Source organism: Orbicella faveolata, unplaced genomic scaffold (genome assembly GCF_042242905.1).
Source record: "Orbicella faveolata isolate gen_17 unplaced genomic scaffold, um_ofav_v1 contig_34, whole genome shotgun sequence".
In the NCBI taxonomy this organism is placed as follows: Eukaryota; Metazoa; Cnidaria; class Anthozoa; order Scleractinia; family Merulinidae; genus Orbicella; species Orbicella faveolata.
The window spans coordinates 2,755,460-2,778,738 of NW_028301563.1; the positions used below are offsets into that span (position 1 = coordinate 2,755,460).

At 39.9% G+C, this 23,279-nt stretch overlaps 2 protein-coding genes and 1 pseudogene across 2 annotated transcripts; 1 reads left to right on the forward strand and 2 right to left on the reverse strand.

Annotated features, from left to right (window-relative positions):
* Window positions 1-48: 48 nt before the first annotated feature.
* On the reverse strand, window positions 49-6,703 carry LOC110058957 (acetylcholinesterase-like). Its single transcript, XM_089271984.1, has 7 exons — window positions 6,297-6,703; window positions 5,452-5,631; window positions 4,596-4,750; window positions 3,994-4,095; window positions 1,635-2,091; window positions 926-1,146; window positions 49-611 (listed from the first exon to the last, which is right to left on the reverse strand). Exons 1-7 carry the CDS (start codon window positions 6,611-6,613, stop codon window positions 448-450), a joined length of 1,596 nt encoding a protein of 531 aa, XP_089128110.1. The 5' UTR covers window positions 6,614-6,703; the 3' UTR covers window positions 49-447.
* A 4,494-nt stretch (window positions 6,704-11,197) lies between these two features.
* LOC110068085 (neuroligin-4, X-linked-like) lies at window positions 11,198-23,277 on the reverse strand. Its single transcript, XM_089271979.1, has 7 exons — window positions 22,565-23,277; window positions 16,723-16,902; window positions 15,875-16,029; window positions 14,926-15,027; window positions 13,768-14,209; window positions 12,926-13,146; window positions 11,198-12,098 (listed from the first exon to the last, which is right to left on the reverse strand). Exons 1-7 carry the CDS (start codon window positions 23,143-23,145, stop codon window positions 11,962-11,964), a joined length of 1,818 nt encoding a protein of 605 aa, XP_089128105.1. The 5' UTR covers window positions 23,146-23,277; the 3' UTR covers window positions 11,198-11,961.
* LOC149104302 (uncharacterized) lies at window positions 17,305-19,428 on the forward strand (annotated as a pseudogene).
* Window positions 23,278-23,279: the final 2 nt, after the last annotated feature.

Genomic DNA, 23,279 nt, shown 5'->3' on the forward strand with positions numbered 1-23,279 from the left:
CCCGTACCCGTTTCTCGCACCCGGAAAGCCGTGGCAAAATCTCAAACCTGATGATTACAGAGCTGTTTTATTTACGACTAGAAGCTCCCCTCATACAAGAAGTTTCAGGCGTATACACCTCTCTTTTTTTTTTCTTTCTTTTTCTTTTTCTTTTTTTTCGATACAGATAACCAAAAACTTTCCAGGGCTTTCGGGAAACGGGCCCGTTCCTCGAAGGTCCCGAAACGTTTTCGCACCCGAAAAGCCATAGCAAAATCTCAAACCTTATGACTACAAAACTGTTTTTTTTTTCTTCACCTATTCTTAAGAAGAACACAGGTTCCCTTCATACAAGAAGTTTTAGGTGTATACACCTCCATGTCTTTAAATACTGATTAACTAAAAATTGTTTTTCGAGCCCCAAAAGTTTCCGGAGCTTTCGAGGAACGGGTCCCTGGTGTCAATGGATTATTGCTCTGTCTTTTCTAGATCGACTACATGATTTATTGCATTCTCGAAGTTCTTTTCTCGTCTCTTTCGATTGCTGCAAAGAACAGTCAACACGACCAGTAAAATCACAGATAAAGCGCCAAAGAGCCCTGTTAAGATAGCAAGAACCATCTTAATGTTATCTGGAAAAGAAAAAATATATATACATAAAAATTAAAGATAAATTTCAAATTTAATTTGCTATAAATTTCAGGAAAATTCTCTCATAAGTGCTTGGCGAGTCTTCTCCTATGGGTTTTATATGATTTCATCAGCTACTAGTGAGAACCATAACACAAAGCAAATTTTATATGCTGTGCTTAATAGAATAACCAGCGTACACGCAAAATGCAAACATATAAAACCAGCCAAATAAACAGAACCAAACCAAAAACACGAAACACAATCAAATGAGATACATAAAGTACGTTTCGTACTTAGATTTTTTCTATTTTACCTTTTTTGTGGTCAGGTTTTCCAGTTGTTGTCGGCACATCGCTACTTCTGGTGGGTTTTACTGTTTCTCCAAGACTTGGTAGAAGCTCATTCCATAAAGCCATCTTATTTGGACGCATCTTGCACCTTACTGTCATATTTGAACTTAGTCCCAAGTATTCTCCTCGCTCAGTGGTGTACTGGGGCCAATCGGTTCCTAAAGGCGTTGGACTATTAGGATTTCTGAAATCACAAATATGGGAGAGTAAGGGAATTACAGTGCAATAATGGAAAAGCATTTGTGTCAGTACATTACAGTCCTGAACTGAACGGCAATGGTTAGTGGTAATAGTAGCGTTTTGATACGTACTAACTTCTCTTCCAATAAAATTCACGCATCTACATCTGCAGACTCAAGTCACTAGTACAGATATTTTCGGATCAAATCTCTTATCTATTTTGCCAGCCTAAGCACTAGAAAACTTTAAACGATTGAGAAATTCGTAACGCCACTTGTTGAATATATATATTTTAATTTTTTTTTAGACTTAACAATTTTTAGCTTCTGCATATTTATTACTCTCTCACTATTTTTACTCAGGAACAGCCTGAACACCACCTGAGGGTGAGGATGCCTCCTGGCTAAGGATATTTTATGACGATAATGATAATGATGATGATGATGATGATGATGATGATTATCATCGTAACTATTATTTATATTTACTTACCCAGTTTTGGCAAAGTTAGTCCAGAAGGTCATGATTTCCTTGCTGAAATTGATTTCTTCGGTAGTTGTAAAGTTTTTAGACATTAGCAGAGGGAAACCAAACGTATAACCAAGGTCAGCTGCGTGAAATATTCCCCACCAGGAGGGTGTTGGCGGAAAACCTATTCCAAGACTTTTGGGTGCTTTTTCAAGCTGATATAAGTATGTTGGAGATTCTTTCTTTACAAATGCATTGGCCGACTGAATTGCGGGGGCTTTGAAGTTTGCATCTGTGTTGATGTCAATAAACTGCTGGCGTAAGAGAAAAGGATCGGTGGCATTTGACCAGTCTGTGTATTCATAAATCAATAAGTCGAGGATTTGAGAGTTTTGATTTCGAGCCCACGTTCGATTTTTTATCGTCTCTATGAACAAATTCCTTGAGATGCCCTTAGAAAGGTCAAGAACTGGTAAGAAACCTACAGAGAAATAGAATGGTAGAAATTAGTGCAAGGATAAGCTTCCTCAAATAATGGCTACTCGCTCATTTACTCAGTCAGTCAGTCAGTCAGTCAATCTGTCAGTCAGTCAGTCAGTCAGTCAGTCAGTCAGTCCGTCAGTACGTCAGTCCATCAGTCCGTGAGTCCGTGAGTCCGTGAGTCCGTGAGTCCGTGAGTCCATGAGTCCGTGAGTCCGTCCGTCAGTCAGTCGTCAGTTGTCTGTCGCCAGTCGTCGTCATCTGTCGTCAGTCGTCGTCATCTGTCGTCAGCCTTCAGTTGCCATCGTCGTCCTCAATCTGTCATCCCGTCAGTCCGTCAGTCAGTCAGTTAAACCGTCATTCATTCAGTCGTCAGTCAGTCAGTAATCATGCAATATCAGTCGCCAGTCGTCGGTCGTCGGTTGTCAGTCGTCTGTCGTCAGTCGTGAGTCGTCAAACGTCAGTCAGTCTGTCAGTCAGACTTCACTCAGTCGTTTAGTCGTTAGTCATTCAGTGAGTCGTCAGAGGCCAATCGACAGTCATCAGTCGTCAGTTTTCAGTCGTCAGTCATCATCGTCGTCAGGCGTCAGGCGTCAGTCGTTAGTCATCAGTCGTTAGTCGTCAGTCGTTAGTCGTCAGTTGTCAGTCGTCAGTCAGCCAAGTACTGGTAAGACAAATAAAGAGAAATATACTGCTATAAATTAGTGCATTCATAAGCTTCCTCGAACAATGGCGACTCACTCATTCACTCACGCTCTCTCAGTCAGTCAGTCAGTCAGTACCAGTCTGTACCGGTTGTTTAGCTCTAAAAATAGCCAATTAAATAGCACCTGGATCAGCGCTGACTTGACTGTTTTATGAAAGGGCGTTGCATGGTTGTTAGTGGAGGTTTGAGTGTATTTACAAGGTTCAAAGTAGGGGGTCCGGGGGCATGCTTCCCGGGAAAAATCGAATTTTCAGAAGTTCAATAACATTATTTTAGAGAACTGGGGGAACTTTTATTTTGCATTGTTGTAAATGCTGTCATCACAACGCCCGTTTTCAAATAGAAATAAACAAGTCTGCAAAAAAAAAAAAAAAAAAAAAAAAAAATGGTGGCATTACTTTCAAGGGAAGTCACTCTTGGAGGTTCACCTATATCCAGCAACCAAATTCTTAAAAGTACTAGGGGATGAGTTCCTGCTGCAGAGTATCTAGCATAGTAGGGGAGTCCGGCAGCTTGCTCTCCGAAAAAGTTTGAATTTCGAGAGTCCCAGAAACGCTTATTTTGGGTATTCTGGCAGAGCATTTGCACTATTATAGACACTGTAATTACAATACCTATATTTAAGTAAAAATAGACAAAAGCATGACAAAAAGCTAACCCTGCCTCGGTTTTTTTAAACCGGAAGCTATTTGTGGATGTTGAGATATATTTAGCAACCAAATGCTTAGAAGGGGTTTAGTTCCTGCTGCAGGGTATCCAACAAAGTAGGAGGTCGGGGAGCATATTCCCGAGGGAAAATTTTAAATTTCCGGAATCTCTGGAACACTATTTTGGGCAGAACGTTTGCTCTGCTGCGGAAGCCTTGAATAAGGTAATATTTTCAGTGACCCCTCCCTCCCCCTTTAAGGCATATTTTTTTAACTGCCCCCCACCACCCCCTCCCCACCTTATAAAAACTGAACGGTTCCTTTGGGTCAGCGTTTCCCTTACAACTGCCGTCACCAAATATGTTGTGAAACACGAGTGAAGATTTAAAATGATCTTTTGATTTGGTATTTCAGTGAATTGGCATTTTAACACAGGTTCGATCATTAGATTTTTAGTTCATTTGTTTGCCGATCATGATAGCAAAACGAACTAAACTAGCACTCAACTCTACCCCACCACAAGTCATAAGATCACGTAATTCAGTTCAACCTGTAACACCATTGGCAAAGACTGTTCCATCATCTCTTGTGACTCCAATAATGATATTGCTTTTGTTAAACTTTCCAGCTTTAAGGAGTTTGAGGGGGGAATCTGCAACAATCGAGCAATAGTAAGATGCATAAAGTGATAAGAGATTTTCACATATCTTAACGTATTCACTGATGCATGTGATGTTGGTCTAAAGTTACAAGAAATGTCTGAACATGAAATAAATAAATAAACAAATAAATAAATAAATAAATAATAACAATACTTTAGGAGGACTATAGCCCAGGGGTGCGTTCATTTAAGACTCATTTCAAATAATCCGGATCAGGCCAAGATCAATCATGGAAAATCACTGAGATCATGGTACATCAAATGGAGTGATGGGCAATCCGAAGAATCTACACTGTTCCTTGCTTGGAGTAGATTTCTCGTTTCCTTTGATGTAGCACAATCCGAGTAATGTTGGATCACTGATCCTGGTCGAGATCATCCTGAGGAACTTATCCTTAGTCGGAAACCCAAAATAGAAATATCGAAATGAATTCGTATCAAATTTCTTTACTTTCTACTAAATGTAACATTGATTGTGGAATAGCACATACCTGGCATAAAGTAACCATCCACAACCGGTGCAAAGGGCAAAAAGTTGGCAAAATCAAACACTTTTAACTGAGCGAATGAAAGGTCTTGAAATGGTTTCTTTTTCGCGCAAGCTTTCAGTGAAGCTATCTCGCATGCCACGGCCTTAGCAAAGCTCCTGGAAAAAAAAAATTGACTAAAAAACTACAGGAATGAACAAAGAAAAAAAAAATAATAACAAAGTAATAAAAATGGCAATAACCAAACAAAGATAACATTAAAGGTGACTTAGTCACAGTTTCCACCTCTTTCTAAGACCTAGGTTTCGATGGTCCATTACAACCACTCATTATCAGTTTTCAGAGCCACCTTAAATTTTCGATAATTTAAAGTGCTTCTAAACACCATGCAAAGAATTGTTTTTTCGTGAAAAAAAAAAAAAAAAAAAAAAAAAAAAAAAAAAGCCCAACGTTACGTCTTGTCCTGCTTATCAATATTCAACAACAGAAAAAAAAAATGGATTCTGCATCGTGCCGTTTTTCAATTTTTATCATGCACTTAAAGCTAAAATTAGGGTTGTTGTGGGCAGGTTATTGTATTGCTATAATAGCCTATTCTGCCACGAAAAAGATAATAACGTGTTCAGCAATGATTGGCCAGATGTTTGAAACTATGACAGCATAAAGAATGGTTATGATGTCCCATCAAAATAATCTAAGTCTTGTAAAGTGTCGGAAACTAATTTGAGGCACATTGTTTTACCTTGCTTGTAAAAACCCTACCAAATGTAAAAGAAATGGAAACAACCATACAAAGAGAACATAAAATGTTAGCTGAAGAGAGGAAAGCAAAACTGCTGAATGCTGATAAATGTTTTACCTTGCTCGTAATTCAGCTTCATCTTTTTCCAACAGTGCTGGTAGAGCCACTGCCGTTCCACTCTGTATGATAACGCTCTGATACAAACCGCTGGCCAACGGGGACAGAAGCAACAGCGCAACACTAAATCCACCAGCTGACTCACCAAATATGGTGACTTTCTTAGAATCACCACCAAACCTGTAGCAAAAATAAATGAATAAACACATTTATGTCTAGTACAAACTAATGTCATTCCCAGATCTCTTATAGGTAACGCCTTCCAGACGTGGCGGAGCGAGTTTTGAATTGAGGGACTCACAAGCGAACGCCAGAGGCGCTAACTTTTAGGGGGTCTGGAGATATTTGTAAATTTTTTGTATTTTATGTATTTTTTGCTTGAAATTTGGGGAGGTGTGTGTGGGGGGGAGGCCCCGCCGTCCCTGCATTCGCCATCGCCAAGCGATCTGGGAACGGCGTTAATGTGCACTGCATTTTGTCACGATGTGTAAACAAAGGTAGCCACGATGGCATCATCTTGAGAAGTAAAAGGTGAACAACAAATATTTTAAGTCAAGGTTATTCATTTTTGTTTACAAAAAAAAAAACTTTCAATGTTTTTGTTCACCCATCTCATGGCCTCTATCTGATCCAGCATGCCGTAGTTCCCTTTCAGATTGTCGCTATTTGAGCTCAAAAATCCAAAAACTCCCAAACGATAAGCCGCCGTGACAACAATCACGTTCCCCTCAGTTGCGAGCACGCTACCATCGTAAAATAGAGTATCCCCAGTGATATATCCGCCGCCATGAATCCACAACATAACTGCAAGCGAAGAATTGCTTGTGGCATTGCCTGGGACATACACATTTAGCAGAAGGCAATCCTCGCTCATAAGCGGCAGTCTACTTGGCATACTAGGTTGTGGACAAATCTTGTCAATCTTGTTTGCTTGCAGTGTTGAACTCCACTCGTCCGGTGGAACCGGGTATTCAAAACGTTCCGCTTTGGCAAACGGTATGCCGAGGTAGGCTACAACCGTCTTGTTGGTCGAGAGTGATATCACTGACCCGTTGACGGGTCCATAAGTTGTATTAACGATCGCAGAGGCCACTGAATATCCGCAGCAAAGGCAGAGTAACAGAGTGTGAACTGAGCTAACGAAGAGTGTAGATGCGGTCATCGTAGTGCCGGAACAAACGAAGTTTTCAGTGTTCAGAATGACGACAACATATTCATAAATCTGATCAATACACCGACTGATCTATTCAAATACTACATGAGCATGACAACACAGGTCACTCATGACGTCATGACACTCTTTGCAATGCAACTACACTATGCGTGATTTTTTTTTTCTTAATACAGACACAATTTCCTATCGTGTTATTTTAGTTCTAAATGATAGTGAGGTATTTCTTGATGATCATCGCCGAGCAGGCGGTTCTGTATAAGATAGGCTCCCAATTTGTATAAGAATCTTTCGAATTCGTTTGTGTCTGTTTGGTTTCGAGGAAGCTGCGAAATTTAGAGACTCGGGTGATATTTCGGATTGCGTTCAAAATGTTTAGGCAAAGAGTTGCCTCCCTTGTCAGTATTATATGTAAGCCAAAAAAAATGTTTGCACAGCGCGAAAAGGCCTGAAGGTCCGGTAATACGGGCAACATTTTCCTTCAACTTGTCTCGCAACATTGTTGCATCGCCAGTTGAAATCCGTTGTTGCCCGTATTACCACGTTTGTGACCAACTAGTCTCGCAGCAAAATATAGTGTTGCAAGTCGAGGCGACGTGTTGCGAAAAGTAGACTTGAGTTCTACTTTCTGCAACAAATTTTAGTTTTGTTGCTCGTATTACCACTGAAGCTTTAACTTGCCTAGCTACAAGTTTGAATTCAACGCTTGTGATTGGCTGTCAGCGGAGCGCGGCTTCGCGGCAAATTTAAAAGAAGAACATGGCGGATGGAGAAGACGAGCTAGAAGCTGTTGAAGTAGACCAGAAACTCTCAGAGAGTCAGAAATTTGCCCTATACAAAGAACTCGAGGGCTATCGTAGCCTTTGGGACACCTCCTATGTCCCTTCAAAAAACAAGCGGCAAAACAAGCAGCAAAAGGAAAAATGCCTGGGGGAACTCTCACAAAAATTCAACTTATCGCTGGTGTATCTGAAACGACAGCTTCACATGGCGAGGACTTCGTTGGCACGGGAAATTAAGAAGGAAAGTGACGGCCAGAAGTCCAGGTGGAAGTTCTTCGAAACGTTAAGTTATACGAAAGAAGATGTTCTTCGTTCGCTAAGGGCAAAAGAAGAAAGTGAGTGAACGGAGAACGAGACAGAGCAGTTGACAGAGTACTATAAACAAAATGACTTCCTATGGAATCACAGCCTCTCATCCTACCGGGACAGAAACTTGAAGGAACTGAGCTACACAAAGCTTTCCGAGCTTCTCCCTGGTAGAAGCCACGACGACATTAAAAATCGGTGGAATGTGCTTAAGAACATTTTTAACCGAGAGGTCAAAAAAACAAAAGAAGACAGTAAGGTCAGTGGAACCGGTACGGATGCCGTGTACGCATCGCAGTGGAAATATTTAAAATCTTTGATGTTTATCAAGGGAAGTGACGACGTCGACCCTGCTGTTTCAACACTTTATCCTACAGAAAATGAGAGACCGGCAAAGAAAATTAAAGCTGAGTAGGCGAAAGATGTTGAAGAGGTAGCTAGAGACGTTCAATTTATTGTAATTTAGGCAAAACGAAGAGCGTCCTTAAATAACTCTTCCTATTTCACTATTCACCTTCACTTTGGTAAGTAATTGTTAATTATTGTTATTACTATTGAATTAGGTAAAACTGGATCTTTACAAAGAAGCCATAAAATGTCTGCAGACCCCTCTGCCACTTGCAATTGGTCAGCCAAATGTGGAAAATCGTAACGATTCCATCAGTACCTTTGCAAAATCGCTCGAGTCTACATTACGACAGTTTTCTAGTCGCCACCTGGCTATTGCTAAGAAAAGAATCAACGATGTAATTTTTGATTTGGAAATGGAATGCTTTACTCCACAATCCACACCTGTATCTGCAAGCAGTCCTCAGTCCACAGACCTCTTACACCACCCACCGGCATCATCATCTAATTTCAACAATGGAACCTTAAACTGGGCTTATTTGCATTGACACTTGCACATTTATAACCTGGCTATACATTTGTAACACATTTATAACGTAACCTGAGGTGCGAAACAGCATAATTTCAAACGTTATTTTGTGACTTCATTGTCTCCAAATTCTTTCAATTTTTTTCATTTACCTTAAGTTATTAAACATAAAAAAAAACTAAATTTTAACCTTCTCTGGTCACTAAATTTCAATTTTCTTCACTGACACTTTTAACCTTTTGCATTTTTCAGCACTGTCTGGGATTAATTAACATGGAGGTTAACATCTCTTGTAAGAGCAATTTAGCATGCCTTCGTTCTAGTATTCATAACTTTGGGTCTCTTGAGCTGATTTTTTCTGTTGAGTGCCCTAGCTAATAAGCCAGACATTTAAATACTGAAGAAATGTACCCTTCAAAATGAGGTCATTTCTGGTAAAAAAAAAAAAAAAAGAAAAGAAAAAGAAAAAATTATTACTGACATTTTATTAAACCATATTTGTATGTATTCCTTCATACTTTTTTAAAATGGCATGATGTAAATTATGTCCATTTCCTAAAAGGTATGTGGTTACAAATATACACTCTTCTTAAAAATATTTTATTTCATTAAATATACCTTTCCAAAATGGTACACTGATACTTATGAGGATCTTGAAAATCTCATTTCAAATAAGTTATACAGTTAATTAAATAATGAAATAATAAATAATATGAATAATAATGAATAATAAATATTATATTATATTACGTGTGAAACTGTGAAAGATAAAAAAATTGTGGTTCTAGCCACAAATTTGTAATTTTCTGAACAACAAATATCAATATCATTATGGATTTCTGTACAGATAGCGAACACACTGTTTTGTCACGAATCTAAGTGCCTTGATAGAGTTATTGACATGAACCGTGTGAGAGTAATGGGAAATCATTCAGCAAAATGCTCAAATCTAATCTTCCAATATTATTACGAACTCACAGAAAATATGTTATTTCTTTATACACCATAAAATGGAAACCACAAGACATGACATTTTTAGATAAAATTATCAATATAAGAAACTCACAATATTGTTCCTAAAAATTCAATTCTCTAGCAAACAAGACTGCCAGCTACGGAGGGCACTATGAAAAGAACCTGTGAATTTCATACAGTGGCGGATCCAGACACTGAGGTAAGGAGGGGGCCTACTAGTCCGGACCCTGAGATAAAGAGGGGCCCCACTATTGAAAAAAATTCGGGGCCTTTGGGGGTGGGGTGCCCTGGGCCCCTCCCCTAGATCCGCCACTTTCATATATGTATAACTTTCAATTTTGATATTTGTTCATACTAGTTCTAATCAAATGCATGGTCAATCAAGTCAGCATTGAGCAACACTTCATTTGCTGCGAGACAAACGATCGCAACATGTCAACGCAATATATCGCAACATTGTTGGGCGCAACATGTTGCGTGCGTTTGGCCACCGTGTTGCGAGGTGTTGTGACATGTTGGGTGTTGTTGGCTCAAGTTTGAAAATGGTCAAATTTGAGCCAACGACACCCAACATGTCGCAACATGTCGCAACACGGTGGCCAAAAGCACGCAACATGTTGCGCCCAACAATGTTGCGATATGTTGCGTTGACATGTTACGATCGCTTGGCCGGGGCTTTACAAAAGAAGTGTGAGCCAATTTATAAATCGCTCACCAGGCTGACTAATACAAGACTGACGTCGATGCAAATTTCCACGCGGATTGGGAAATGTATGACATTTATTCTCATAACTCGACAGAAACACGGAAAATATTTGCCTTAATGTCTAACCACCGACAAAACGTGGCACGATACACGTGCGATACAAGTGGTAAAGATTTAACATATAAAGCCCACCGACAGCAAAAGAGATTTTGAGACAACTTCCCTTCTCTAACTGAAATATCACGAACACGATAAAGATTTAGTTTTGTAGAAATGTTAACATGGACGTGACAAAGTAACTGAAACGTGACAAAACAATCTCAGATAATGTCGATTAAAATTTGATGCATAGATATAAGCAGGAAATACGCTCTTTACATGCATGGTGATCATTTGTTTATTAAAACCCTTTAAGTGCCAAACGGACGTTTTTGTCCGCTGAGGGGTCATGCACTTTGTATAAACCACTCGTGACTTGATTAATTTAGGCGTCGATAGATATTCTTGATATCTAGTCGAATTTTTGTCTAATGCGCATGCTCCAAAGTAAAACCTTGTACATTTTGGTACCTAAACCTTAGGGAAATCTTGCTCCTCGGTGAGAAATCGCCTTTTCCGCAAAGTTGAGGCTAATTCAGGGTCGTGGCAGTCAAAAACCCGAAGAAATTGGGCCCTTAAAGAGTTAACGTAAGAGTACGAATATTTTGTTTTGGAAGCTTATTACCTTTTCTCGTTGAGGTTTTGGGCAGAATTCCACTCTCAATAACAGTTCTGCAGGATTTACGTACTGACATGTTGTCCGCCATATCTGTGTCTATGTCGGGGTAGCGACGTTGTTTTTGCCAATAGGCAAACTCAATTTTCGCGGAATCCTCAAAACCCTCTCGCTGGTTCATTTGAGTACTGTATATCAACAATCAAATCACTGATCCATACAGCAATCATTTATTCTTATCCTTCGATATAAATATATTCCATCGATATAAATAATGCACCGACGTAACATACTTAAATTTAACTATTATTGCAAAATTACACAATATTTAGCTTAAGTAAATGCCTATTAAACTAATAATTAATACGGTATTATAAGAATGAAAACCTATGATATCACTAAAGCTGCTTTTCAAGGATGCCGTGTCTCATTCAAAACTGCATTTTACGTTTAAATTCGCTCTATTCCCTCTTTGGGACTATGCCCGGGTTACTACACCAAGGTCTATAAGAATAATGTCTACAGACGCACGCCCGACCCATGCTTATACCATGTGGCAACGAATCCAACAACGTACAGTAACAATGTTGACGATGTTTACACTCTTACTATGAAATGCATACAAATTTTAACACGAACCACATTCTGTTATCTTGTTGTTGAAGAAATAAAATACAACTGAAAAACTAAATGGTAGCATTTATTTCTACGGGGAAAGCCATGCATTTAAAGCATCCCGCGTGAAAGCCTTTAGGCTTCTTGTTTGGTGACGTCCTCGTTCCCGTTGTCGTCTGCCTCAGCTCGGTATGTATATAAGTACCTTAATTCATGAAAAAGAATAGACTGAATTGAATTGATTTTACACCACGTGTGAAAAAAAGAAAAGAAAAGGAAATTAGAAATTAAAAGTGATAACTGAACAATAATCAGCGTCAAACAATTGACAACGTCATCGTCTGACTACAATTATCTCGCGGGCTAGATGTTTAATGACACTTCAAACTCTTTTCCTCGTCGAGTTGGCTTGCAGCGAGTTATTATCAACACAACCAGTAAAAACACAGCTAGAGCAGCAAACAACCCTGTTAAAATGGCAAGCACCATCACGAGTTTGTCTGGAAAAAAGAGATAAATAATTATATCATTATAGCGCTTTCTCGTAAAAAAAAATGTTGCGGCAAAGAAGGAAATCTAAATTAGGTTTAACCCTGTAACGTACACGCAATTTATAGATTCAAGGCGGGATGGGAGGGGTGGGCAGAGGGTGGCACCTCATCCATCTCTACCCCAATAAGATATGAAGAGAAAGCGTTAGTGTTAACAATCTTCAGACCATGGGTGGGTTTATAATTTTAAACTTTCTACTTTCATATATTTAGTAAAAGCTGCAAAACTTCGAGGCTTTACTAGGAATTTGTCCGCGAACAATTTGGCGTCAAATGCTTTTTGTTCTCGAAACTTGAATTGGTCCTTTCCCTTCCGCCTCGTTTGTAAGTCGAATCAGTGATAACTTCAATAACAGCTAGAGTATTGACATGTGATTTGACGTCACTATCCCGTATTCCTTGCCTTAAAAGGACACAATATTGGAAGTAGTATATGTACATACGCCCTTGATATAATCGACTTTACCGTGGGAGGTGGATTCTACCCATTGTATCCTCCTCGGTCGCAGATGATCAAAAAAGCCCGGTCAGAATAGGGTTAGCCACCCAAAGACAAATCCGTAGCGTCCATGGAAGGTGGGCAACAATGGAGTAGGGGACTACCCTTGGCCCGCTGCGGTAGCTGTGAGGCCCTGGTAGTAACCCTGAATAAGCTGGCAAATAGGGACTATGGCAAGTCTGCAGAGGGCTGGTCACACTCTCAGACTCAATCTCTGACCACATAAAACGACAAGGACTGGTGATGGTGGATAGGGTTAAATTTCACGTAGACATACCTTTTTTGTCATCTATTTGTTCAGTTGTAGTCGGTATGTGGCTAGTTGTGGTTGGTGCTATTCTTTCTTCAATACTTGGTACAAGCTCATTCCAGAAGGCCATCTTGTCTGGACGCATCTTGGACCTCACTGTCAAATTAGGACTTAGTCCCAGATACTCTTCAGTGTCAGCTGTGTAGTGGGGCCAAATTGTCCCTACCAACGTTGGATTATTTGGATTTCTTCAATGCATGGGCGGAAAGAAAAAAAATAAGGCTTTCTGTCAATTCTATCGAATATACGTTGTCTTTTTACAAAGTTATAGGTGAACTATGCTTGCAAGAATCAAGAAAAAAGTTTGCAGGTTCACCACTGTAAGTAAAATTGAACTGAACTAAACTTATTCCATTTTCGTTCATTCATTCATGCTATAAATGTTTTAATGTGAGGCGTGGTGACCTCTAGAAACCATCAGGCTTTTAAAACAGGATTGACTAGAAAATCCTGTTGATCATCTATCGTGCTCTGCACGGATAAGGACTTCATGATCATTACTTCAAGACTCTACCACTTTACAATTTCATCTAACTGTGAAATTTTTCGTTCCCCAGCGTCCAAAAGTTGAGGTTTCAAGTAAGATCCTTTATTTAAGCACGATGAGATTAAAAGTATTACATGTTTGAGGAGTCGTGTGTAACTACCTAATGCCTAATTAGCCTTCAAGTTAAAGTGGATAATTAAAATATGCATAAGCAGACTTGAGTCGATTAAGACACTCAGAATCGAACTGATGTTAACAACCTAAGTTGCCGTATATCCTACGCCGATAATGAATTATATCATAACTTGGTTGTACTACTTACCCAGTTTTTGCAAAATTTGTCCACAAGGTCATAATATCCTTGCTGAGTTTCTTATCTGTGTCAGATGTGAGATTCTTAGCCACAAGAAAGGGTCCACTAAAAAGGTAAAAAACATCAGCCCCGTGATATATTCCGGCCCATGGAATTGTTGGGTAACCAGGGAACACTTTAGGCGCTCTTTCAAGCTGGTAAAAGTAAGTAGGAGCCTGTTTCTTGACGAATGCGTTAGCTGACAGGATAGCGGGAGCCTTAAAGGAGGCGTCTGTATTAACGTCGAGATATCGTTGAAGCAAGAGGTAAGGATCGGTGACATTCGACCAATCGGTGTACTGGTAGATGATCAGTTCATGCAAGTGCGAGTTTTGATTTCGGGTCCAAGTCTGATTTTTAATCACCTCCTCAAACAAAGATCTCTGTATTCCCTCTGTAATTCCTTTGTTGGCTAAAAAGAAAATAAATAGATAATAAGTAACTTACAATATTTAGAGAGGAAGCCAAATCAGCCTTAGCTATAGTTTGCATGCGGGTCACCTATCCTGGTCGAATTGGAATTTGGAAATGTGCTTTTAGAGGCAGGAGAACCAGAGAGCCCGGTGAAAAATTATCGGAGCAAGGCGAGAACCAACAACAAACGCAACCCACATTTGGCACCGGGCCGGAATTGAACCCAAGCCACATTGATGGGAGGCGAGCGCTCTCACCACTGCGCAATCCTTTCTCCAAACGATATAAGAGTATTTCCAATCTCTCAACATCACAATTGTCAGTTCTAAACATTTCAGGTAAGCTTTAATATTTGGTCATGATCAGTGCATGAGTTTCTCCTTCGTTACTTTGTCAACTCTTCGTTGTCTACTCTTCGTTTAATGTCGCACAGAGCTCGCAATATTAGAAAAATCCATTTCTTTTGCATAGTCTGAAAAACCTAAACAAGATTTTCGCACCTGTTTTTGGCCAGATTTCCAAACTCTTATCAAGTATCGCGTCGTAACGCCGAGCCACCTCAAGGGGCATAATGCGATAGCCAAAACAAAACAAAGAAACAAAACCAAACAAATAGACAAACAAACAAAAGAAAACGAAACAAAGCCAAAAATAACGGTTGTGAAAGTTAATTTATATTTTACTTCTAGTCCGTTATTCAAATTAGTTATTAACCTAGAACGCTAACAGCAAAGACTGAGCCGTCATCCTGTGTCACTCCAATCATGATATTACTCTTGTTAAATTTCCCGCCTTGAAGGAGCTTCAGGGAAGAATCTGTAGAAAGAAACCGATTATATTAATTTAGTACATCACAGATAAAATGTATTTTGACCTAGCATAAATTATCTACAGACGTGAAGCATACGGGGATATTCCGTCCCCTGATCTAAAATAAGATATCAGACTATTAGAAGTTGGTTTAGATTCTCTTTAAGGATAGCTCTAGCTCCTATTTGGCACATTTAGAAACGAGAAGAAACATTGGGCAAGTATCATCTCGAAGCGGCTTTTGCGACCGTCACTTGGGACAAAAGCTGTAACGATGCCACAAGCGAGCGGTCCCAGACGTTTCTTGTTTCTAAAGTGGCGAATTTAAGATATACTAAAACTCATTCATGTAAGGAAAACAAAACAACAACATCCAAACACAAACAAACAAAACAAAACACAAAAACAAGCAAAGCCACAACAACAGAAAATTGCAATAACCATTCGATGAGGAATTCGAAAGAAAACGAAGATATAGCTCGGGCTACAACCTGTCAATATATAATCAACGTCAGAAGCGCTAGGGCGAGCGGGCCGGGCACTTAGACGCATTAGTCACAGGAAGATGCAAACTTTCTCCGTGTTGTAAATTTTGCGCTGACTTTTGAAGGTAATAGATGCCGGTTAGGACTCTTTAGGGATTTCACTAAAAGCTAGCTCTGGCTCTTCTCTTTGCCTTTCATGCTGAGGGAAAAATATCGGAAGTTTTGAGCGGTTGGCCAAACAGTTTGGAGTCCAACAAGTTGACTGACTTGGATTCATTCGCGACTCCGCGTCACTTTCGAGCCAGAGTATTTCCCTGTGTTTATCTGTACTTACCTTTGTTTTTCCTTGAGTTTTATAAAATTCATACCTGGCAAAAAGTATCCATCTACCACTGGTCCCAAAGACAGATAATTCAACTGTGAAAATATTTTTGATTGTGCATTTAGAACCTCTTGAACAGTTTTCTCTTTTGCACAAGCTTTCAGAGAAGTAATTTCACATCCTATGGCTTTGGCAAAACTCCTAAAACAAAAAATATTAGACCCGTAAGAGAAATGTATCTTACTCGATCTGCATGGATAAGTGAAGGTTAAAAATCATCTCTGCCCCATTACCTTGTTTAAGGGGCTGAATAATTAAGGTTTAACCTATGAATTAGTACTGATCAAAATTCCAGTTGTCGGCTGAGAAATAAAGCGTTAATTTTCTTACTGATAGCTGATTTCATAATTTAACGTTTGTTGTCAATTTCGTCGTCAGACAATTGGACCTCTATTCTCTGTTTGCTAAATTTGGTGGGAACATGAAACTACTTTTGAAGTCATCCTAAAATGACCAAAAAATTAATGAAAACGTGATTGTTAGCAGGAAAGGGTGGTAAGGCCCCCGGATGTTATCAGACGCAATCCATTTTCGATTGCGTAAGGCGAATAAGTTCGTTTGAACAAAGATGGTGCTATGTGGTCTCAAAAACACCAAAACAAACGTGTCCTATCGAAGTAACGCGAGCGTCGAAAATCTTGTTATATATCGACAACAACAGTTTTACAAAAATCAAGACTTCGGAAATTAAACGTTCCATTGAGTTCGATTAAATTGTCCAATCATTTTTGTGTGAATTCGATTTCTTTCGATTGCCCAACTCAATCCGCGTTGAGTTCAAATGAGTTGGATCAAAATTCATTTGATTGTATAGGATCATGCTTATACATGTACCTTGCTCGTAAGTCAGCTTCATCTCTTTCCAAAGTTGAAGACAGTGAAACTGCTGTCCCGCTCTGCATGATAACGTTCTGGTACAGACCGCTGGCAAGTGGTGACAGCATCAACAGTCCAACACTAAATCCACCAGCTGACTCACCAAATATAGTGACTCTGTTTGGGTCTCCTCCAAATCTGGACAGTGGATTAAAATGAGAGGAAATAGAAGTCAAAACGTTTTAGCGTGGAAAAAAAAAACAACAACAACAAAAAACAGATTCTGAGTCTGGGCCATAGTGGTGTCTAGCCGTACCCAGTTCTCAAAAATGTTCGCAATGCCAATCAAATTGATTCCTCCAAAATGTTTATTGATTTGTAAGTCACATATAACACATTTAAGGATATAAGGGGGCGGTGAGGGAAATATTGGACGCTGATAAGAGAGGAAACGGTAATAGGCCGTTCCGAGTTGTCTTATTTCTATGTGTCAAAACGAGTCTTCTTGTGAAACCATTCACATGCATTTTCACATGCATGGAAGGTTTTGCACCAGGATTCGTCAGAAACAGAGGCACAAAGTAACTCGGAAATGGCCTATTGGAAGGAGGGCGGGTTATGATAAGTTGGTTGTCCTGTGTGATGTATCGTCACGTGATCTTGTGGATCACGTGTTGTGTAAAAGTGCGGCAATAAACTCTTGAGGTTGAAGGGTGCAGACGTGTATTTTCTTATGCTCATATCATGGTGCCATGATCTCTTCAAAAGAAAGCTTACTGATTTTCAATTTCGACATGGAACGTATCAAACATCCCTCAGAATTGGATATTGATAGTCTCAACCTCGCACATGCGTAGAAAGAATGGAAGGAAGCCTAGGAATTGTATCAGATATCGAGTGGCCTACTCGAAAAGGACGATGCCATACAAATAACAACTATCCAAAATATTCTCTGGAACAAAGCAACACGAACAAACCCCGGAGATGTTACGAAAAGGACTTTTAAGTTGAAGGTATTTTAACAGCGTTTGAAACGTATTGTGTACCTCAGAAGAACACAACTACGAACGATACGTTTTCAGAAAGACGATCCAAGAAGATCGCACGTTTGACATATTTGTCACAGCTCTCAGAAGAGGGGCTGACTATTGCAATTTCGGAGCAATTAAGGATTCTCTGATAAGAGATCAGATTGCGGTGGGCATAAATGATTCCAAACTACGAGAGCGACTGCTAGTACGGGAGACAGATTCGACACTCGACAAAGCCATCAGACTACGCAGAATCACGGAACAATCTATCGAACAGTCGCAAATCTTCAGTTCACCAGCTACACAGACGAGTAGCGTCGACGCTGTAAAGAAGACAGAGTCACCGGTGGACAGATGAAAACCCAAACACATAGAATTGTAAAGAATAATGCCATGCAAATTTTGCGCAGCGTCTCATGACAGAAGAAATTGTCTGGCCTATAGAGCCACGAGTCACATGGAAGAAACCACTTTGCACGGTGCTGCCTCAAACTGAAGAGTGGCATGGAAGAGAGAAGAGTTCGTCACGTATGGAAGTAGAGGATAATGAAGACAATGAACCATTGGATGGTCTATACACCGAGGAAATTCAAGGTAGCTCTAGAAGGAACAATCAGCCAGATCTACTAGTTAATAACATTCCCATAAGTTTAAACTTGATACAGACGCAGAATAAAATGTAATTTCCTTAGGTTAGGCTAATGATTTGAATGCTTGGGTACAGCCAACAAGCATGCTACTCAAGTCATTTGGGGTGGGGGGACCAGCTAGGTACGATGGGCAAATGCTTTGTTGACAGACGGCAAAGGAAACTAAGGGTTCAAAACCCTTGGAGTGTTGTGTAATCTGGGATAATGTAAGACCTATCCTTGGTTCAGAATCACGTTTAGACCTAGAGCTATAATCACGTGCACGCTAAATAACAAAGTAGAACAACTAAGTTCCAGTGTTGATGAGGTGTAAGAAAAATTGACCCTTCTGGACGAATTTCAGGATGTTTTCAAAGGTTTAGGTTGTGTTCAGGGAGAGTATAACATTAAGTTGAAAGCTAATAGTCAGCCTACTATTCAACCACAAAGGAATCTCCCATTAAGACTGATAGATAAACTCAAGGGAACTGTTTTAAAACGATCTTGAAAGAAAAGATATCATTGCCAAAGTAGAGGAACCAGTTACATGGGTTAGCATTAAGTAATCGTTGAAAAAGCAAGAAATATTTCGGATGTAAAGCTCTGAGATTGTTCCTACACCCACCAGATCTTAATGAAGCCATTGAAATAAAGATTTCAAACCACCAAACCTTAAAACAATTTCGAGCACTCTAGACGGTTGCGAAGTTTTCTGGGTTCTTGACATGTCAAATTGTTATTGGCACCAAAAAACTTTCAGAAGAATCCTCGTATCTCTGCGTGTTTAATTCACCTTTTAGCCGATATCGGTTCAAGAGAATGCCATTTGATATTTCATGTGCAAGTTAAGTGGCCCAGAAAATGTTTGAAAAACATTTTGGCAATATCTCACGTACATTGCCAATTTTCGATGATATTATCATTGGAGGTAGAGGGGCTACTTTTTACTTATTTTCTTTTTTCCAACCAAATTAAAGTTCATTATTCAAGGTAACATTTTCCAAAAATTAAAAATAAAATTAAAACGCGCGCGAGTTATTGGGAAAAAGACATTTTTTTTAAATAAAAGTTACTAAACCGTCAAGGTGTCATAATCCCCAAAAGGCATGGACTCCTCGGCGACCTTTTCGCAGCAAACGGCTTAATCCAGAGATCCTATATCAAATACTTTCAATTTGAAATTTCATGTCCGTCAAGAGTGCCTTTTGGCAATCACGCTTCGGCAATTGCTCCTCAGTTTCTTTTTGTGTTGTTGCACATCGCTTTTCTCCGTTTTGCCCTTTATTGTTGACCACCGGCCTAAAACGTATGCGCCTAAAGCGTGACTGTAACACTATCGCTTTACCGCGAAGCTCAACTTTCCTTACTGTGAACGCTAGGGGTTCTGTTATTTCATTGGCTGGCGACATTTTGAGTTGACATATCCCTCTGAGAAGGCGTGACATGTTTATAAATCTTTAGAAGGCGTAAACCTGCACTCCTTCTTGGAGAGAATCCCTCCTCTTTAAATGAATTAATGAGGTATGTAGAATGAACAGTTTTCCTTGAAATTTGGCCAGAACATTCACTGATAGATACGGAACAAAAACGTGTCGGCGAATTCTTTTATTTCAAATACTTTTCTCGTGGCGGTCTCTAACACAACACGTTACGCGAATTTTTCGATAGTGGAACTTGACAGATCTTTAAAAAGATAATAGAAATGAAAGAAAATGCTGACACGCTTTGAGAGATTGATGCTTTGTGATTAACACTGCACAGTTATTTTGCATCAACGATCGCATTTGACACCCGATCAATTCGCGGAATTTCAGTCGGTCGTTTTGGCGTTAACGGCTTCTGCCGCCTTAGGAAAGCAGTCGGCAAAAAAGAATATAATTTTATCGAATTCTACATTTATAATCTTTCTATTGATATATAGTTTGTGGGGGTTTCACTCAAAACAGCACACGTACGATTTTTTTTTCTGGAGGACACCCGCGAAGGTTTGAAGTAACCTTATCTGCTCCGTTGCGATCCTTACTTTTAAAGTCTGATGTGCAATGGGCCACAGGCGGCCCAAGCTCACAATGTTAGGAGTTATCTTTTTTTTTCACTTTTATGCGAACGTTCAGCATAACGTGACATATGGCATATTACATAACGATGAATTTGACTACGCGAAACGTGACTCTTGCCTTGCAGCATATGGAGGTGTTGTGTTACAACGGTTTGAACATAGTTAGTAGATTTGTCAACGGTTTGTCATCAGCCAAACCAAAATGCTCCTCAGGTACCCTCGTGCTTTATTTATCAAGCCCACCAAGAAGCTGTTGACAAATCGTTGCTGACTACCCCCGGTCGGGCTAATTATGAGTATCGACGAAAAGCAATACATGATCGACGAGAAATGGATAGTCCAACATGTTTAATATCATTGACAACTAAAGCATTGATGTCATTGAGCAGTCAAGCTTTACACTGATTACATGCCGTCATATCATTAATTGCGCTGTAATAAATTACTTTTACCCAATAGTTTAATAACATGATATTATTATTCAACAGCAGCGAATACCGTCTAAATAACAGTACAAATATACAGCGACATTGTACAGTTATTTCTACAGTAGAAAACCTGTTTGCCGTACGGGTCGGCGCGCGCACGCAAAACTGTCACACTCTCCTTCTTTCACTGATAAATTTATTGACTATACCAGCTGGATAATAAATCTCTTGTTAGATGTTTCGGTGTGCAGTATCGCTTTTATTATATGGACACGAGTGTTTTACTGGAAAATACACCACTCGTAAAATTCATACGAAACCACATCCGGGACTCGAGTGGCGTATTTTCCATATCTTCACTAGTGAAGATATCCATGATTTCACTAATATCAAGTTTGTCTCTTAAATTGTACTTAAATTCGTTGGTGTAATATCGAAACATCTTCGGGTCTTCCTCGAAAGTCTCCGGCAATCTTCGGCACTCTTCAGCAATCTACGGAAATTTTCGGAAAATGTTCGGTAACGTTCGTGTGAACTTCGGACAAGTTTTGGAGAATCTTTGGAAATCTTCGGAAAGTGGTCGGAAATCTTCGGAAAATCGTCAAAAACGCCGTCATCAGTATGTCTATAATAAAAGGAACATTGCACGTCAGCTCAAAGATATGAATTTTATATTCTCGTGGCAAGAACAATATCTCACTCGTTGGCTGCGCTCACCCGTGAGATATTGTTCTTGCCACTCGAACATAAAAATTCATATCTTCTTGCCAACGCGTAATATCCTCTATCTATTTGTACTCGTTGTTTGTATTTTGACGTGCCCTACGGGCTCGTCAAAATACGGCACAACTCGTAAAAATATACAGCAAAACTACACACCAAACCATCTAATAAGTTATATGTATAACACGACGGCAACGACAGCAACAATATCATAGCAACTATGTTTTGAAATGGTCTGCTTATAAAAACTGTTCAACTACCATCCCACACCCCTTCACCCCTTCAAAATAAAATCTTTGCTTGACCTTTTCTTGTCTTTCGGTCATCTCGAAGGTATTTAAATTAACACGAGGTATCCGCCTTAAATAAGTAGCGACTCCTCGAATAAACCTGGCTTACTTGTATCACAAACAGTGGAAAAAACACGACCAGCTACAGCGACCTGTATCAAAATGATATGATATTTGTCTTACATGATCCTCGTTTCTAAAGCAATATAATCATCTGTTTTGATGTAATACAAATCACTTGGAACAAGATTTATCAGTTACATGCTCTCCATATTGAGGATCTTTATCTAAATATATTCGTTTTTTTATCACGGTAGGCTGTTTCGGTGCAAATCGCTGGTAGCCGTTCTAGGTTACCCACCCGTGACGCTAACAACAGCATATTCGAACATGTAATTCGTGATTCGGCTTTCGCGGATCCACAGCTGTCAGGTTTCTTTCTGCCATCTCTTTGTTCGCAGGGCAACTTTTATTTCACTTGTAGGGGTGTGAGTGGGGCTAGGGTTCAGTTGAAAAGTGCAGGACTCCAACGAGGTTTATCAACTCAGATTTCAAACGTTTTGTTTTATCAACAATCAGAAAATTCAAAGGTAAACAACAAAAAGTGCACTTTTCGATACCCAATTGGTCCAGGGAGGTTAACAACGAAATTATTCTCACACACATTACTTTCCCAATCGGCAACAGACTTTTAACCTACCTTGCGATATTTTTGTTCACCCATTTCATGGCCTCTATCTGATCCAGCATGCCGTAGTTTCCTCTCAAATTGCCACTGTTCGAGCTCAAAAATCCCAAAACTCCCAAACGATAAGCAGCCGTGACGACAATCACGTTCCCCTCAGTTGCCAAGATGCTTCCATCATACTCTGTGATATCTCCTACAGTGAAGCCGCCACCATGAATCCACAACATCACTGCTAGTGCCGAACTGTCGGTTGCATTCCCAGGCACGTGTACCGCAAGTTGAAGGCAATCCTCGTTCATAAGAGGGATTTTAAATTTACTAGCAGGCCGAAGCGATTGTGGGCAAATCTTGGTAGTCCTGTTCGCATTCAGAGCTGTTGTCCACTTGTCCGGAGGAACGGGATATTCAAAACGTTCCGCTTTGGCGAAAGGGATTCCCAAATAGCGGATGACAGTCTTGTTTGACCCAAGAACTGTTACGAACCCGCTAACAGGTCCATAAGTCGTATTTATCGTCGGTGCGGCCTTTGAGGATACGCACAGAAGAAGCATCGAGGATGCCATGAAGAAAACCGCCAAGGAAAATACGGCCATGACGAAGTCCTGTTGAAGTCAGCTAGCAATGTAGCTTTCAATACTACATGTAAGAATTACCTCAGCGCTTATTTAAGGTATGATGAATCGGCAGAAACAAGCGACAGCCGGCGGCCGGAAATACGCGACAGCCG

Bases quoted from the DNA above. Each gene is read 5' to 3' on its own strand.
- LOC110058957 (XM_089271984.1), bottom strand. From the start codon at position 6,613: ATGACCGCATCTACACTCTTCGTTAGCTCAGTTCACACTCTGTTACTC. The intron at 5,632-6,296 runs GTATGTCCCAGG...TTTTTGCTACAG, and splicing joins GATTGCCTTCTGCTAAATGT to GTTTGGTGGTGATTCTAAGA. The intron at 4,751-5,451 runs GTAAAACATTTA...TTTTTTTTCCAG, and splicing joins GAAGCTGAATTACGAGCAAG to GAGCTTTGCTAAGGCCGTGG.
- LOC110068085 (XM_089271979.1), bottom strand. From the start codon at position 23,145: ATGGCCGTATTTTCCTTGGCGGTTTTCTTCATGGCATCCTCGATGCTT. The intron at 16,903-22,564 runs GTAGGTTAAAAG...TCCACTGTCCAG, and splicing joins GTGAACAAAAATATCGCAAG to ATTTGGAGGAGACCCAAACA. The intron at 14,210-14,925 runs GTTAATAACTAA...TTTTCTTTTTAG, and splicing joins CTTTGCTGTTAGCGTTCTAG to CCAACAAAGGAATTACAGAG.